Source organism: Zeus faber (assembly GCF_960531495.2).
Source record: "Zeus faber genome assembly, chromosome: 16".
Taxonomy (NCBI): Eukaryota; Metazoa; Chordata; class Actinopteri; order Zeiformes; family Zeidae; genus Zeus; species Zeus faber.
In genome coordinates this window covers 24142575-24157802 of record NC_137202.1, presented here as the reverse complement: position 1 = coordinate 24157802, position 15228 = coordinate 24142575, and the positions used below count along the sequence as shown (strand labels likewise).

The 15228-nt window shown below is 47.6% G+C and overlaps 1 protein-coding gene across 1 annotated transcript in view; it reads right to left on the bottom strand.

Annotated features, from left to right (window-relative positions):
• LOC307242660 (E3 ubiquitin-protein ligase NEURL1-like) overlaps nucleotides 1–15228 on the bottom strand; it is a 31339-nt gene that overhangs the window by 5936 nt on the left and 10175 nt on the right. Inside the window, exon 4 of the mRNA XM_080017193.1 lies at nucleotides 3842–4600. Within this exon, the coding sequence (XP_079873319.1) occupies nucleotides 3842–4600 (759 nt within the window). The remainder of the gene's footprint in view (nucleotides 1–3841; nucleotides 4601–15228) is intronic.

Here is a 15228-nt window from a genome sequence, read left to right as displayed (position 1 = left end):
TTTTTTTTAATCTATGAATTTTTTTTTTATTGTTTGAACCGCTATTTTTGTACCGCAATTTCCCTCCAGGGATGAAAATAGTATCTCTCCAATATAGTAACTATCTAAAACCATTCTATTTTTTCCGATAATTATTACAATTAAGGTTCTTTACAATACAAGCTAAGAGACAGCTCCACTTCCCCATCTCATGTGACAGCCCAGCTGTTTGGAAACCTCTTGTTCACCTCTAATAGGAGGCGACAGATAGCTGGCCTGTCTATTCATACACACTTTGATCCGGGCTGGCGTTCACCTATTCTTACCGTATGAACTCACTGGTGCTGGCGGTGCGGAGGGAGGACGCAAATACATCTGAGAGGCTTTCAACACACGCTTGTAAAAGGTCGGGATTCGCAAATGATGCATAGCTTGCGGAGTGAGTTCTGTCAGGCAACTCGACGGCGCCACACACTTCCCACGCACTTATGGGCCGGCCTATTTAGGCGGCCACTCCCTCCTGCCCTACCTGCTTCGCTGCCTGACCGCTTCGCTGCACTGCTGCCCCCCCTCCACCTCCCCTGCATCCACCTGTTGGGCTCTACGTTTCTATACAATGGGGGATTCAATCTCATCACTCCTATATTTCTAGCTCATTAAATATGCCTGTTTGCTGTACACCTCACCAGGAGTGATGAGCGGTAGAGCCCAGACGGCAAACTCAAATGATGCAAAACAAATAAAAATAATTTTGAAAGTAAATCTGAGAGTTGTCTGTCAGGACTTCCTTTCTCGTCCTTCGTCACGCGGTGTGCCGAAAACGGGGGCTACAACACTGCAATAAGGACGTGAGACCTCCGATTCCAGGGATATCCGATCATGACAGAATGACCGCCGACTCCCATCTGTTCCGCTTCGCGGCCCAGCAACACCCGTTGCACAGACGCGAAAAGAAAATTGTCACTTCCCCTCCCTCGGATTACACGTTTCCATGGCAACGCGCGGTGTTGCCATGGAAGCGAGTGGGCGGGCGGCAGGCGTCACATGTACACTTCGTACGGCTGGAGTAGGTAATGACTCGAGGAAACCGGTGGGAATGGGAGAGGGGTGAGAATGAGCAAGGGAACGCACGCCGGATGGAAGGTAGAGAGAGAGAAAGAGGGAGAGGGAGAGGGACAGAGAGAGAGAGAGAGAGAGAGAGAGAGAGAGAGAGAGAGAGAGAGAGAGAGAGAGAGAGAGAGAGCATGAGGGTCAGTGTGTGCGCAGGGGGGGGGGGGGTCCATATTATAATACCACAACAGCGTGCGCGGTGGGGTCATTACACGGAAACCATCACACGTCTCCCCACCCAGAATGAGGACGGCCCACGCAAGACAGAAACACATTCTTGCCTACTCTGTCCTGAACTTCAATTTCATACGTTCAGCACCAGATGACTCATTGGGTACATGAAAGGTCAAGGGAAAGTTGCAATTTCATGCAATTTGCACACACAGGGGCCAATCCACAAAGAATGGATTGTGGCCACTAATGGCACCATCAATTGCGCATCAATTGCTCCCGCTATCTGCCCCCGTCTGAGCGTCCTGTTCACAGACGCACACGGGGCGTGCATTTCTGGCCCCGAGAGAGTGCCTTAAATGCACGTCTGGTGTACCGAGGCGACGGCCAACCACGCAGTCAGCGAAGGGGAGCGCCGAACTTTAAAAAATAGTGCAGATACAGGGTGGGATTTGGGCAGCGCGGAGCGCTCAGGAAGAAAAAGAAAAGCACAATTCGAGGGATCCCGAAATAGAAATATCGATTTAAGAAGCAGCGCAACAGGGAATGATTTTGGAGGAGCGAAGAGAATTATGAGTCACACCTGAAAGCCAAGGAGAGATGGTGGGACATAAAAAAAAAAAAAAAAAAAAAAGACAATAAATATATAAATAAATAAAAAAGGTTTCTCATCAGGAAACAGCACAGCTGAACTGAAAGGCGGAGCAACCTGTCCAGGCCAGCGGACGCTCCTATCCGAGCGGGTGGAGGGTGTAGATGGCACCGATAGGACTGCTATTAGCGGGGCCATTGTTAGAGGAAGTCCACCGCCCCCCACGCTCTTCTCTTATTATACCTCCACTCATTTGCACCTGCTCTGTTGGGGCGGAGACGTTTCCACGGGAAACCGACGCACGGAAACGACTTGGAAGCCATTCTGCACGGACATATACGCTCAAGATATGTCCACTATAATCTGTTTATTCACTGTATCCAGAGATTACATGCACACGTGCCTTTTTTGAGGAAAATCCAATCATGTGTCCATAAATGTCCCATAATTATCACTGATGCTATGCCACGGAAATCCAAATTCCTCCTCGCCCGACAATTACATTCACGTCAGTCACTGAGATTTGAGGAAACCACTGGAAGAAGAAGAAGAAGAAAAAAAAAGAAAGACCTAAATCCACCGCCGGCAACGGCGACTCATCCGTTCCCTATTTCCAGAAGTTTCCTGGTAAGTCAGCCGTTTCTTGGCCTCCAACATGTTGTCATTTGGGTAACTTCCACGCCGATATTCCTGCCCAGATCCCCGGAACGAGCAAAGTCGGTTTGATGAAACACCAAACGGTGAGAGCTCGCACTTATGGTTTTCTTCCATTCTTTCAGACGGGCTCTGTTCAGGCACCGTGTTATGTACTTGGTGTTTATTGTAGCATGTGTGCGTGAGCTGTATTGTTCCAGTATAAATAGTTTATTGACAAGTGATAAGCAAGTAGGAAAATGCGCTCAAATGGCAGGGCTCGACAGCAACAGTTGCCCTGTTGCCCTCGGCAACCATTTCAGGGCAAAATGTGCGCCCAAAATAAAAAAAATTGTTGCGTTAGTGGCATTTAAATCTTGCTGTTACAGTCGGAAACCGCAATGCTGCGCGTGCATTGGTGCAGGCACCGGTGGACGGCAGCAGAACAAGGTTATTACGGTCAGGGGGGCAAACAACTCGCCTTTCAAGCGAACGCCGGTGACCCATTTTAGCGGCACTTTTTTTTTCATCTCTCCGAGAGAACGACACCTTCCGCCAACGATTAACCAGTCGACACTCTGATATTACATTAGAGCTGGAAGGGCTCTGATCTCCAGTGGAAAGCACTCATCGATGCTGGTTCGCAGGCTCGGAAAAGTGTAACGTGTGTCGGATGTGACGCGCTCATGGGAACACGGAAAACCATCGGCTACTACCATTAGTGTATTTCAGGCCTTTTTTCACCATCCATGTGTTTCCATTTCGCACAGCGCACTAAAAACTGAAACGAGGTGTGAAAAAACATTTTAGTTCAAATCTACAGAAAAAAAACCCGAAAACTAACTGAAACGATATTGTGTACCTACACAAATAACTAAACAAAAAATCAACAGGAAATGTCTTTACTTTTAGTGATTTTTCTCGTCAATTTGGTGACAGAGCTTTTGTCTCTCTTAACTTGTGTTTCTTCCCCTCGGTAGTATCAGATAAAACACTAACTGCAAAGAATTTTGTCGGGTTACTGTAATAAAGCTTTCAAACGATAGTTTATGTCACATTTTTTATTTTCAAGCTGACGTATAACTGCATAATATCTTTATTGCTCAAAATATAAGGTGACCATATTTTTAGTTTCGGCAACCAAAAGCTGATGCCTGGTTGCCCGCCTGGCAACCACTTTTAAAGGTAAGTGTTGAGCCCCGAGTGGGCAAAATGGACCAACCCCTGTGCAAACAGTCAGTCGAAAGTCAAGCCCAACCGCGCAGGCTACATATGAGGAGACAGAGACTCAAGGCAGGGAAACGAGTGCATGAATTCACAAAGGAGTGTGTATTTATCGGCGGGTGGGGACCTTACCTAGGATCCTGAGTTGTGTGATGGAGCCGTGCAGGCCGTAGAACATCCAGAGCGGCCGGGAGTTATCCACGTACAGCTGCATCCCCGCGCTGACGCCGTTGTGGCTCATGGTGACCTCCCCCTCCGCGTTCACCGCAAAGCCCAGCACGTGGCCCGTCTGGAGCGCCGCACCCACCCGGCACACCGCCCAGAACTCCTTGCGGTCCACCAGCGACTCGGGGCTGCAGGGGAGGTCGCTGGGCCGCAGGTGGGCCGGGTCGCACGACGTCACCCCGTAAGAGAGGGACCCGGGCCGGGCGCCGCCGGCCGCGCCCACCTTGACGAAGGCGCTCTCGCCACAGCGCAGCGGGCGGCTGGTGAACACCAGCGTCCGCTCCTCCCCGCCGCGCCGCTCCAGCCGGGCCACAGTCCGGGCGTCCAGGGCCGTGACGTGGACGCCGCGCGTGGCGTGGAAGTGCAGGTCCGTGTCCAGCGGCGCCGGCAGCATGGAGCACTGCTGGGAGTTCTGGGAGTTCTGCGGGACGGAGCCGTACGGTGGTTGATGTCCGTCCTCACACTCACCGTCCTCCTCTTCCTCCTCTTCCTCCTCCAGCTCCCGCTGCTGCTGCTGCTGCTGCTGCTGCTGCTGCTGCTGGAGGCCGAGGTCGCACAGGCTGAAGGAGAGGTGTGGGTCATCGTCGGTGCCGCCGCCGTGCCGGATGGAGGTCCGGCAGGCAAAGGCGCGGGGACGCAGGCAGTCCAGGGGGAGCATCTCGCTGTCTGTGGACGCAGAATCAGAGCAGTTAGGTCATGCTGTCATAGAGGGACCACGCCAACAGCTGCAGAGCGTTGAGGCACGGTCTGGCGGGCAAGGTCTGATCAATCAGGTTTTCTTTTCCATCACGTGGATGGTCGGGGTTAGGGCACATTTGGAGCATCTGTAGGATGTGCTGGAACAACAAGCCCGATCCATGGGGGCCCCACCTCGCAACTTCCAGGACTTAAAGGATCCGCTGCAAACGTCTTGGTGCCAGATACCACAGGACACCTTCAGAGGTCTTGTGAGGTCCATGCCTCCACGGGTCACAGCTGTTTTGGCGGCACGAGGGGGAGCTTCACAATATTAGTGTTATTAGTGGTGGTTATTAGTGGTGGTTATTGGTGGTATTAATGTTGTGGCTGATTGGTGTATATACTATGTGTAACAGGGGGGGTGTTATGCACGGGGAGGCCCCCAACGGGGTACGCGTAACGCACAACGGCGAGCAAAATCTCTGTTGTGCGTCGCATAGCCTGTTGGGGTACCCCCGGGGGGGGCGCTACGGGGGGCCCCGGACCATTCCCATTATTTTTAAATGCGGGTATGGGTATGCTTACCGATCGCGCAGCAGGGCGGATAGAGGCACCGCCGCCTTTTTATTTGTAATTTCTGTACGAGCGCAATATCTTTGGTGAATCGGACGCTAAGACGGCGCAGATAGCGCCGATAGATAGCGTCGATAGATAGCGCCGATAGATAGCGCAGATAGATAGCGCAGATAGATAGCGCAGATAGATAGCGCAGATAGATAGCGCGGATAGCGCATGAAATTTATGCGCAATCCATGACGCTATTAGCGGCCGCAATCCATACTTTGTGAATGCACCTGACTCTTTTCCACACTTTTTAACAATACCACAGGAAATAGATACAAGGAAGCATCGAAATAGAGATGCACGGATTGCAATTTTCTTGGCAGATTCTGATTTTTATTCAGTAGTATGTTCATAACAGAACATTTGACTATTAAATAACTTTTACATTGTTTACACGATTAGTTTATATCCATGATCTAAGAAGACAGATTTTCTTATAATTTGGTCTCATTGGGTACATCTGCTGTACGTCAATGACAAATACATACTGTGAGGACAGCTGCACATAAGGACCACAGCTGCAATTCAGTTACCACGATAGTGGGATTGGGTTTTTGTGCTTATTATTGTTCATGATGAACATACAACTAAGATGGAAATGGAAAAAGTTCAAACTTCAAATTAAAGTGTCTTTCTCTTTTAAGTATAAATATACCTTTCTATTATATTCACATGGTAGTTTCCAAAATAAATTGCAATCATTGCAAAAAAACTGTAATAATAATAATAATAATAATAATAATATTAATAATAATAATAATAATAATAAAAGGCAGACTCCTCTCACTCTTGTTCACGCTCCTTCCTCCTTCGCTCACCGTGCATTAAACCAACTGAATCCAATCGAACGACTTGATTTACTGAGTGATTCATCAGGAACCGAGTCTCAAAAAAGAGTCAAACCTTTCATCAAGAGCGATCAATAAATAATTGATCGAATCTTCTTAGTTTATCTTGAAGTACCTTCAAACCGCCAACACTTTCTTCCTTCGCTCCCTTTTCTGAGAGTCATTAAGGCAACTGCAATACGTTGCATCACGTTGGTATCGGGTTTCAGTATTTGAGCATTTTTACGAGTGCGTGCGCACCGTGTCCGACGTGTAGATTTGACCGGAGCAGAGTCAGACATATCTGTTGGCCGGTCACCGGTCACGGCCGATCAAGCTGAAAACCGGCCGATTCCGGTCAGCGGCTGATCGATCGGCGCATCTCTAATCGAGAAGACTCTGAGAGCGGAGATAGCCGAGGGCCAGAGGCTCCAGCGCCACAATATAGACATAATAGCTTTATGTAACGAGGAAAAATGCAATTCAGCCGAAGCCACAGCCGAATCTCCGTCGCCCTTCCGCGCCTTTGGTTGTAAATAGTGCTGCCGTAAGAGCCATTACAGCTGTGCCGTGGGCTGTCCCACTGTACAAGATACTACCCCAATTAGGCCGTTACGTCCTTTTTCTTTCCCTTCATCCTTTACATTGAGGCCTTTATGCATGTCTTCTTCGGCTAGGACGGTACTTCATGGTCTGCTAAAGGGTTCTGGTTTCTAGAAAAGGCATTTTCGGACAAAACAAGCATGCCGTCCTTCTTTAGTCGCAAATTAAAGTGCGCCTCCGTGAAATAGCCAGAGTCTCTGGTGTTTACATAACACAGTTTCTATCACTGACATAACGCACTGCATCCTACTGTGCTACACCAGTGCTATTTTCAACCATGATCCAGCTTGTTAAAAGTGTCTCTTATCTGCCCCTGAAAGGCACAGGTATTACAGAAACCCTATCGGATTTCCCACGGCGGTGAAGTTCAGTTGAACTTGTGCTTTATTCTTAACAAGCCCCCATGGATCAGGCTTGTTGTTGCAGCACATCCCACAGACGCTCCATCGGATCGGACCCTAACCCCACCCATCCACACGATGTAGAAGAAAAGGTGATTCATCAGACCAGGCCACCTTCTTCCATTGCTCCATGGTCCAGTTATGACGCTCACGTGTCCATTGTAGGTGCTTTCGGTGGTGGACAGGGGTCAACATGGACACTCTGACCGCCTCCATACGCAGCAAGCTGTGACACACTGTGTGTTCTGACACCTTTCTATCGTAGCAGCATTAACTATTTCAGCAATTTGTGCTCCAGTAGCTCTTCTGTGGGATCGAACCAGACGGGCTGGACTTCACTCCCCATGTGCATCAATGAGCCTTGGGCCCCATGACCCTGTCGCCGGTTCACCAGTTGTCCTTCCTTGGACCACTGTTGATAGGTAGTAACCACTGCATACCGGGAACACCCCACAAGTCCTGGCGTTTTAGAGATGCTCTGACCCAGTCGTCTAGACATCACAGTTTGGTCCTTGTCAAAGAGGCCTTACGCTTGCCCATTTTTCCTGCCTTCAACACATCAACTTCAACAACTGACTGTTCACTTGCTGCCTCGTACATCCCACCCCTTCACATTCCTTTCAGATGTCAGTGGTTTTAATGTTGTGGCTCAATGGTGTATATCTATAATAATATCTATAATAATATATATATAATTTGTATGTATACAAAATGACAAAAATACAAAACAGAAATCGTCAGATATTTAAGATATACTTTTATATAATTGGCTTATTTTAATTTATAATGGAAAATGAATGTCTACATTCAACAAATGTTAAGCGAGAGAGGGAGGGAGAGGGAGAGAAAGAGAGAGAGGGAGAGAGAGAGAGAGAGAGAGAATGGGCCGATCCTCACCAGTGGTTTATCACACAAAGACAGCACATCTCCGGCCTGATACAGATAAACCGCTTGACCTTAATTACTTCCTCAGCCAAGAGTGTCCACAACCCACCCCGAGGGTCTTATTATTAGACCCCTTATCGCCCTAAAGGCAGCGATCCCGCGAAACCGTATCAAAGAGTCCATTCGCCAGATGCCGCTTAGGGCCGCGGGCGGCGCCCAAATTGACCGCTTCACTGCGTCGGGAAAGAAAAACAAAAAAACAGTTTGTACCTGTTGTGGTACAAATGATGGGGAGAATAAATACTCCCGAGCAGTTGAAAAAGCAGGCAAGGACAGAATGAACAAAGGTGCCGCACCTTGTGGCGTGCAAAAAACAGAAACCCGAAAAACAACACGTATTCCAGTTATTGTCGGGAACACCAGAATGACTTCCTGCCACTGTGAAGCACAACGATTCCAGACGGCTCCTACGTATCAGAAAAACACTGGTTCTCGCCGGTCGGTTTATTTATTTAATTGTTTGCTTGTTTATTTATTCATTTATTTCTAACAGCCGAGGCCAAGCCAATGAGTTTGACTGCGGCGACTGAAAGTTTAGAAGTGGTTTTTGAAGCGTCGGCAGATTGGCTCATTTTCGGGCGCCGACTCATTAAAATGTCAATCACAGCCAGACAGGTGCTGGCTGGCTTTGTCCTCCGAAGGCCGTTTGAAGCTATTGTGCCAGAAAATTAAGCCCGGCGTTCAATGAGGCCGAACGCGCCGCGAGTTTCTTTTGCTTCATTCGGGCGACGCGCCAGAGGCTTTTACAATAAGGCGCATCGAACGTAACAGCGTTAATACATCACTTTGAAAAGTTAATGTTTTGGGCACTCGAAAGTTGACTTTTCAATAGGAAGTTCAATCACTCTTAGCTTCAGAACGGAAAACAATACAGATTTTACGACATGCGGGGCTGAGATTACCCCCTCGTAAAAAAATTATGTTTTAATTCGAGTTAAGTGGCATTCATTCTTTGGGATGGAACTGTTTAAATGAGACGAACACATGGGCGGATTAACACTGTGCCCCAGGGTAACTCTGTAGAAAATAAATAAATAACAAACAATAAATAAATAATAATAATGATAATAATAATAATAATAATAATAATAATAATAATAATAATAATAGCCAGAACGCTCATTTGGATCATTTTGCGTTCCTTTACCGTTGGTGGAAAAACTAATTTGTCTTCAGAGCGGTGGAGGAATTTGATACCTGCAAAACACACAAAAACCAGGCAACCGCAAGAGACAGAAAGTCCATTCTGACGACTGTTTTCCAGTAAAACCAGTTGTCAGGAATGTCAAGACGCTGGGTGGAGGGGGATTAAAAACAGCGTTGCACCTCGATTCAACGACATTAAATTCCCATTACTCCTCCCGACTTCCACCCGATGAATAATGGAGAATTTTGATCCGAATTCCTTCTCGGAGGAATTGCCTTTTTTAGCAATTGACCCTCCTGAGGCAGCGCCAAACGCACAAGGGAAGGTTAGGTTCGTTTCTTGGCCCGCTGGAACGAGGATTAGGAGGCATTTTTGGAGGCTTGTTTTGGGGATTTTTTTAACGTAGAGAAAACCTCTATACAAGGTCAGCTGTGTGTGTGTGTGTGTGTGTGTGTGGGTGTGTGTGTGTGTGTGTGTGCCCAACAAGGTTTTTGCACTAAGCATGCATGCATGCCTGGGATTTGGGGGGCGGGGTGGGCTATCTAGGGCTCAGTCTACTCTAGATTGAGTGAGTGAAGTCATCTGTCATGAGGAGTAAGGATGGAGAAGGGGAAAGGGGTGGTGGTGGTGGGGGGGACTGACTGACTGTTGTCCCAAAAAAGGAGACGAGAGGCTTTTGCTTATCGGGGGAGGGGGTGGGGGGGGGGGGACTCCAGTGAGAATTCACAGACATCGATGGGCTTTTAAGGAGTGGTATCCCTGGGAAGATAGCAGCCGCAGAATGTGTGTCTGGGTGGGACTAGGTATTGACATGCAGGTCAGTAGTAGTAGTAGGTTGTACTGCACGTGGCCGGTCTCCACTGACATGTATTTTTTGTTTTTTATTTTAGGAATATAAGAAAAAACAATGAAAAAGGTAAAAACACAGCAAATTATTTATTTATTTATGATATTTTTCCCCTCGTTATTAAATATTTTTTTTGTCTAAAAAATATTTAATAAACATACAAAAAGATTGGCTAAGACGTATACACAGGCTTCCTGGACAACGTTTCAGTTGCCTGGCAACAATGGCAAGAGTTCACTTTTACATTTTTTAAACTTGAATGTGAAAAGTTGCATTAACCACTAAGCCCCGGTCATGACATTTTCTGTTTCCAATCAAAAATATCTGGTGCAAAATTAAATAGGCATTACCAATGAATAAATAAATGAATCAAATATATATATATATATTTATTTATATATATACACACGCACACACACACGCACAATCTTGGTAGGATCTTTTTTTTTTACAGAACTGTTTTGTAAGACATTCCTCCAATTATCAGTCTCAGGGTAGGGGGCATGAGGAGAAAATGCACACACACACACACACACACACACACACACACACACACACACACACACACACACACACACACACACACACACACACACACACACACACACACACACACACACACACACACACACACAATAACACACACACACACACATACACACACACACACATACACAGGGCCATCTGACGGTGATTAGCCTCCTCTCTGGATACTTTCTCGGCACATCCCGGCTCCCAAGATCCTCGTGTTGACGGTCTCCGTTAGGATTCCGATTTCGATTTCTCAGCGAATCTGTTAATTTCCATCTGGGCCGATTAAATGGCAACGGCCCGTCCCGGGGCAACATATTGTGCCTGAGAGAACCAAATAAATTCCAAGTGCTGAGATCATTTCAGAACAGAGCCGACTCGAGTGCACGGGCCGTAACTTGCCATATGCACTGTATATAAACTGGCAGATGTCCTCCAAATAATGGAGTATTTTAGGAGCGGGAATGTTCTTTATGACAGCTATTTAGAGGTTTATTATAAGTCAATTTTGTATCACGTTAACATTTCACTCTGATGACGAGAGCCAGAAATAGTCTGATTATATGTCACGAGACCCCCCCCCCAAAAAAAAGCCCCCCAAAAAAAAACACGGGCGGGGGGGGGGGGGGGGGGGAGTGGAAGGAGTTGTGAAACCCAAATGCTTGGCTGTTCAATGTTGGACTGTATGGAGATCTCCACGGTGACTTGCTGGCTTACTTTGCCCACCCCAAACCACCCCACCCCACCCCCCACCCCGCACGGGGTCCGCGCCCTTGCAACACAACGTTAACGCAACTTTAATCCGATCGGGTGCATTTTCGGATGATTTACTGAGGGTGGGAGCAGGCCTGGACCAAGAATGCAAGTCTGCAGGAGAAGAAAAGCCAAGGGGGCGGGGTGTGGGCTTTTCAGCCCAATTCGGCAGAAATAAGAGGGACACTTCTAAATGTTTATGATGCGCGGACATTAAAGCCTTTCTCCCTCTAGAAATCTGACCTCGCTGCTGCTTTTCCTCTTTCTTTTTTCTTTTTCTTTTTTTTTTTTTTGTTTGTTCCGAGCGTTTCCATTGTTAAAGCGTCAGTTTGTAACATTGCAATTACAACAGCGTAGGTTTACTCTGAGATATTTAAAGTCTTAAAAGTCTACCGATATAATCACAGGTTCTTTGCCTTCCCCGGGCGGGGGGGCGGGGGGCGCAGCGGGAACGATTTAAAAGCCAGAGAGTAGGAGTCTGGTCGCGAAGACGCAGCCGCACTCCATTTATTTCACCACAATTCTAATACAAAAGGCCATAATTGCGTCTTCCCTGCAAACAAGACCAACATGTGTCTTTTTCCAAAGCCGCTTGCTGCATTCCCCTTCGCCTCCCGAGCGTTTAGCGCACCTCTCTTTTCCATAGCGGCTGATTGGTGCAGTTCACCTGGAGGTTGGAAACCATTTAGGTTTTTTTTCACCTGCATGACCCCTGAGTGGGTTCCATACCGTGTCCCACTTCAGTCTCAATACATAGGCGTGTACACGTGCAGCTATGGATGACAGACGTGCGATGACAAGTCAAACAATACGGGAGGCGTGTGCGTGTGTGTGTGTGTGTGTGTGTGTGTGTGTGTGTGTGTGTGTGTGTGTGTGTAAGGACATAAATAGACACAAAGAAAGGAAACTAGTGTGCAACGGTCTAAATGGCCCATTCAGTCATTTCCACGATATGTCGGTCAAGCACAAACCCACCTTCGTGTTGTTTTTCCTCTACTAACGTTTCAGGGCCACTCCACTGCATTCGGACGGGGGCCATGTTTTCAACCTTTATATCCTTCACATGACGATCAATTTACAAAAGACAATAAAGGGGCGCTCCAGGTGCTCCACGGCGGAAATTTCACAGGAGCCGATCCCATCTCCGGCCTTGTGTTGTGCTATCATGGTCTGCGCTGGACGGACACAGGGTTGAAATTGGTATCGCCCGTCTGACTCTGGTAAAGGCGGACGAAAAGGCAAATTTCCCCCATAAATATCCCTTTGATAATGAACCGACACAGCTCTTTTCGTATTCTCAAACGTCACTGGTGTTTGAAGCCCTATCGGGTATTTCTGAAATGGAAGTAACTGCTGTTTATTGCCAGCCTTCACATTTACCCAAAGGGCCCGTCCTGTTGAACTGATACACTCTGCAGTATTACGAAAAACACCACACGTCGCGCATTTCTTTCCCGTTTCCTGTGAGGCGTCGGGGACTGGGGAGGGGTACGCAGCAGATGTTTTGCTCCAACGCTTTGCAGGCCCCGTGCCCCGCTGCGCCGCCACGCTCACCGGTGATCGATGGCGGCGGCCTCCTCTTAATCACCTGCGAGGCGCCTTATAGCGACATGACAATCTGGCAGCCATTTTGGATTAATCTCTGATGACGCGGGGAGGGAACGCCGCCGCTAAGATGATGTTGGCCGATGCCGGCCCGGAGGATCGCTGCCGTTGCGCCGGTGATGGAGTGACTCATCTGACTCCAGTAAACAAACTTAGCGGAGAGCCTCTGCCATCCATCAGGAGAAGCCTTCCACTCAGCGCGCCCATCAGCCATCCATCACACCTGCACTGTAGGAATGGGGGATTCTACGACGCTCCCCACACCTTCGCAAAGGGGAGGTCGACAATCCACGACACCTTTTTAGTGAATTTAGCACCAAATCATCACAGCGACTATAAAAGCGTCAAGGAGCTATTTGAGTTATATCGAAATGCGTGCGGCAGAATGTGTAGGAATTCGAAAGTGACACTAGTGACCGCTCCCGCACATAAATCAATGTGGGGAAGGTCTGCGGCCAAAGTCGCGTCTCCGACAGCAGTCCGCCATGAAGAGAACACAGCGGTAGTCTGCACAGTCGTCGTCCTCTAGGGTAAACCGCCCACCCCGCACCCCAGTAATTACACATGCTCGTTTAAGTACACTGAACCACTGAACTTTTCCTGCAAATGGAATACATCAATGAATTTCTTTTGAGACCGTGTTCCGCCACTGGGCGTGCTTTGCCCAGACAGAGTGCGGCATTCAAAGCAGACTGTAAAAAGTGAAAAAGACGGTAAAAGGCGGCGGGTGAATAAAGCGAGACGATTGAAAACGTCGGCACAATGCCACCTTGTGCGAGGGACAAAAAGGAGGACCCAGTTCAGGTTGTGCCATTAAATGCCATTTTTAAATCCTTCCTCGATTCCTCTTCTTCTGCACCTTTGGCGGTCGAGACAAAATAAAGCTTTGTGATTTTCTGACCTGAATCCTTGGGCCTTTTCTGATGAACCGGGAGCATTCATAGGAGGAATGGAAGAAGTGGAGCTTTAAATGTTGTTTTGTACCGGTGGCCCATAGGGATGTTCCCAATGACTCATTTCCCTGACGTTTAAATGGAAGTTTAAACTTAGACTCAAAGTCAGAAAAAACATTACGTATATTGTGAAAAATATTCCTTCATCGTAAAGCTCTCATATATAATATGAGAGCTTTACGCCCGTCGCCGGCGGCCGCCAGCTGCAGTCCGCCGCGGCCCCCTTCTCTATAGACGGATTACTGATGGAACGGCTCAAACTTATTATTATTATTATTATTATTGTGAATATATAATAATGATAACAGTAATAATAATGATAATAATGAGTAAGTCAGCACTGCCAAGAATGCCTTTGTGACACGGGTAAGTCAGCATCCGGTCCTCCCCAGGTTGGGGGTTGGGCGTGGGGTTAAAAACCTCACCCCGTAAAAAAAAAGCATGTTACGGAAACGACGAGAAGAAGCCATTCTGGTAAGGAGCAAATGGTGGGGGCTCGTTGCCCAATGTTTCAGAAGGAAAGGGAGGAACTAACTAACTAACTATTTGTGTATATTATAAGAGCCATGGGAAACGGTTAATCACATTCTTCAATAACCAAATCATGTTTTAAAGGCTGCTGCCCATGCATACTTCACCATCTTTTGGATATATCGCAAACACTCAAGCTCCACCTCCCCGACGGACCGGGCAGAGGTGCGCCGGTGGTCTGGGATTCCGGGGGATGCGGGAGGTGGAGCGAGTAACTGAGTCCGCGGACCCGGCAGCGGCGAGGTCGGGGCGCTGCAAAGACGGGGGACAGGTAAGGTGCAGCAGGTAAGCATCCCTGGGAAATGCGCCAAATGAGGGATCCCTAACGAGGGAAACCAACACCGACACCGACACCGGGAAAACAATCTTCTGTATGCCACATTTCAGTGCACATAATGTCAATATGTAAATTAAATTTGTACATTAACAAAACATTTGGGGCTAATAACTTTAACTGACTCGTATTTCTGGTGCCGACCAGCGAGGGTAACAATGTTTAATCAACTAGTCGGCTAATCATGCACATCCCTAGTGGCCGATATATAAAAGAGAGTATTTTAAATTTAGGCAATTTTGCAGTTATGTATTTTGTTTTTGGGTCAACTGTTAATGTGGGATGTGACTAGGGATGCAACGACACAGTGGGCCCACAGTTTGATATGTCCCGGTTTTTGGGTAAGGGTACAGTTTTGGTATCTTTATATTTAGGAAGCACAAAAAAAATAATTCTGTTTTTTTTTAAGTTAAAAGGTATAAAAAACGTTTTTATAGTAGTCTTCCATAAATAACTAGTGTATATGACTGTGGGGGAGGGGAAAGACGGGGTTCAAGTTCATTGGTGGGTTGTAA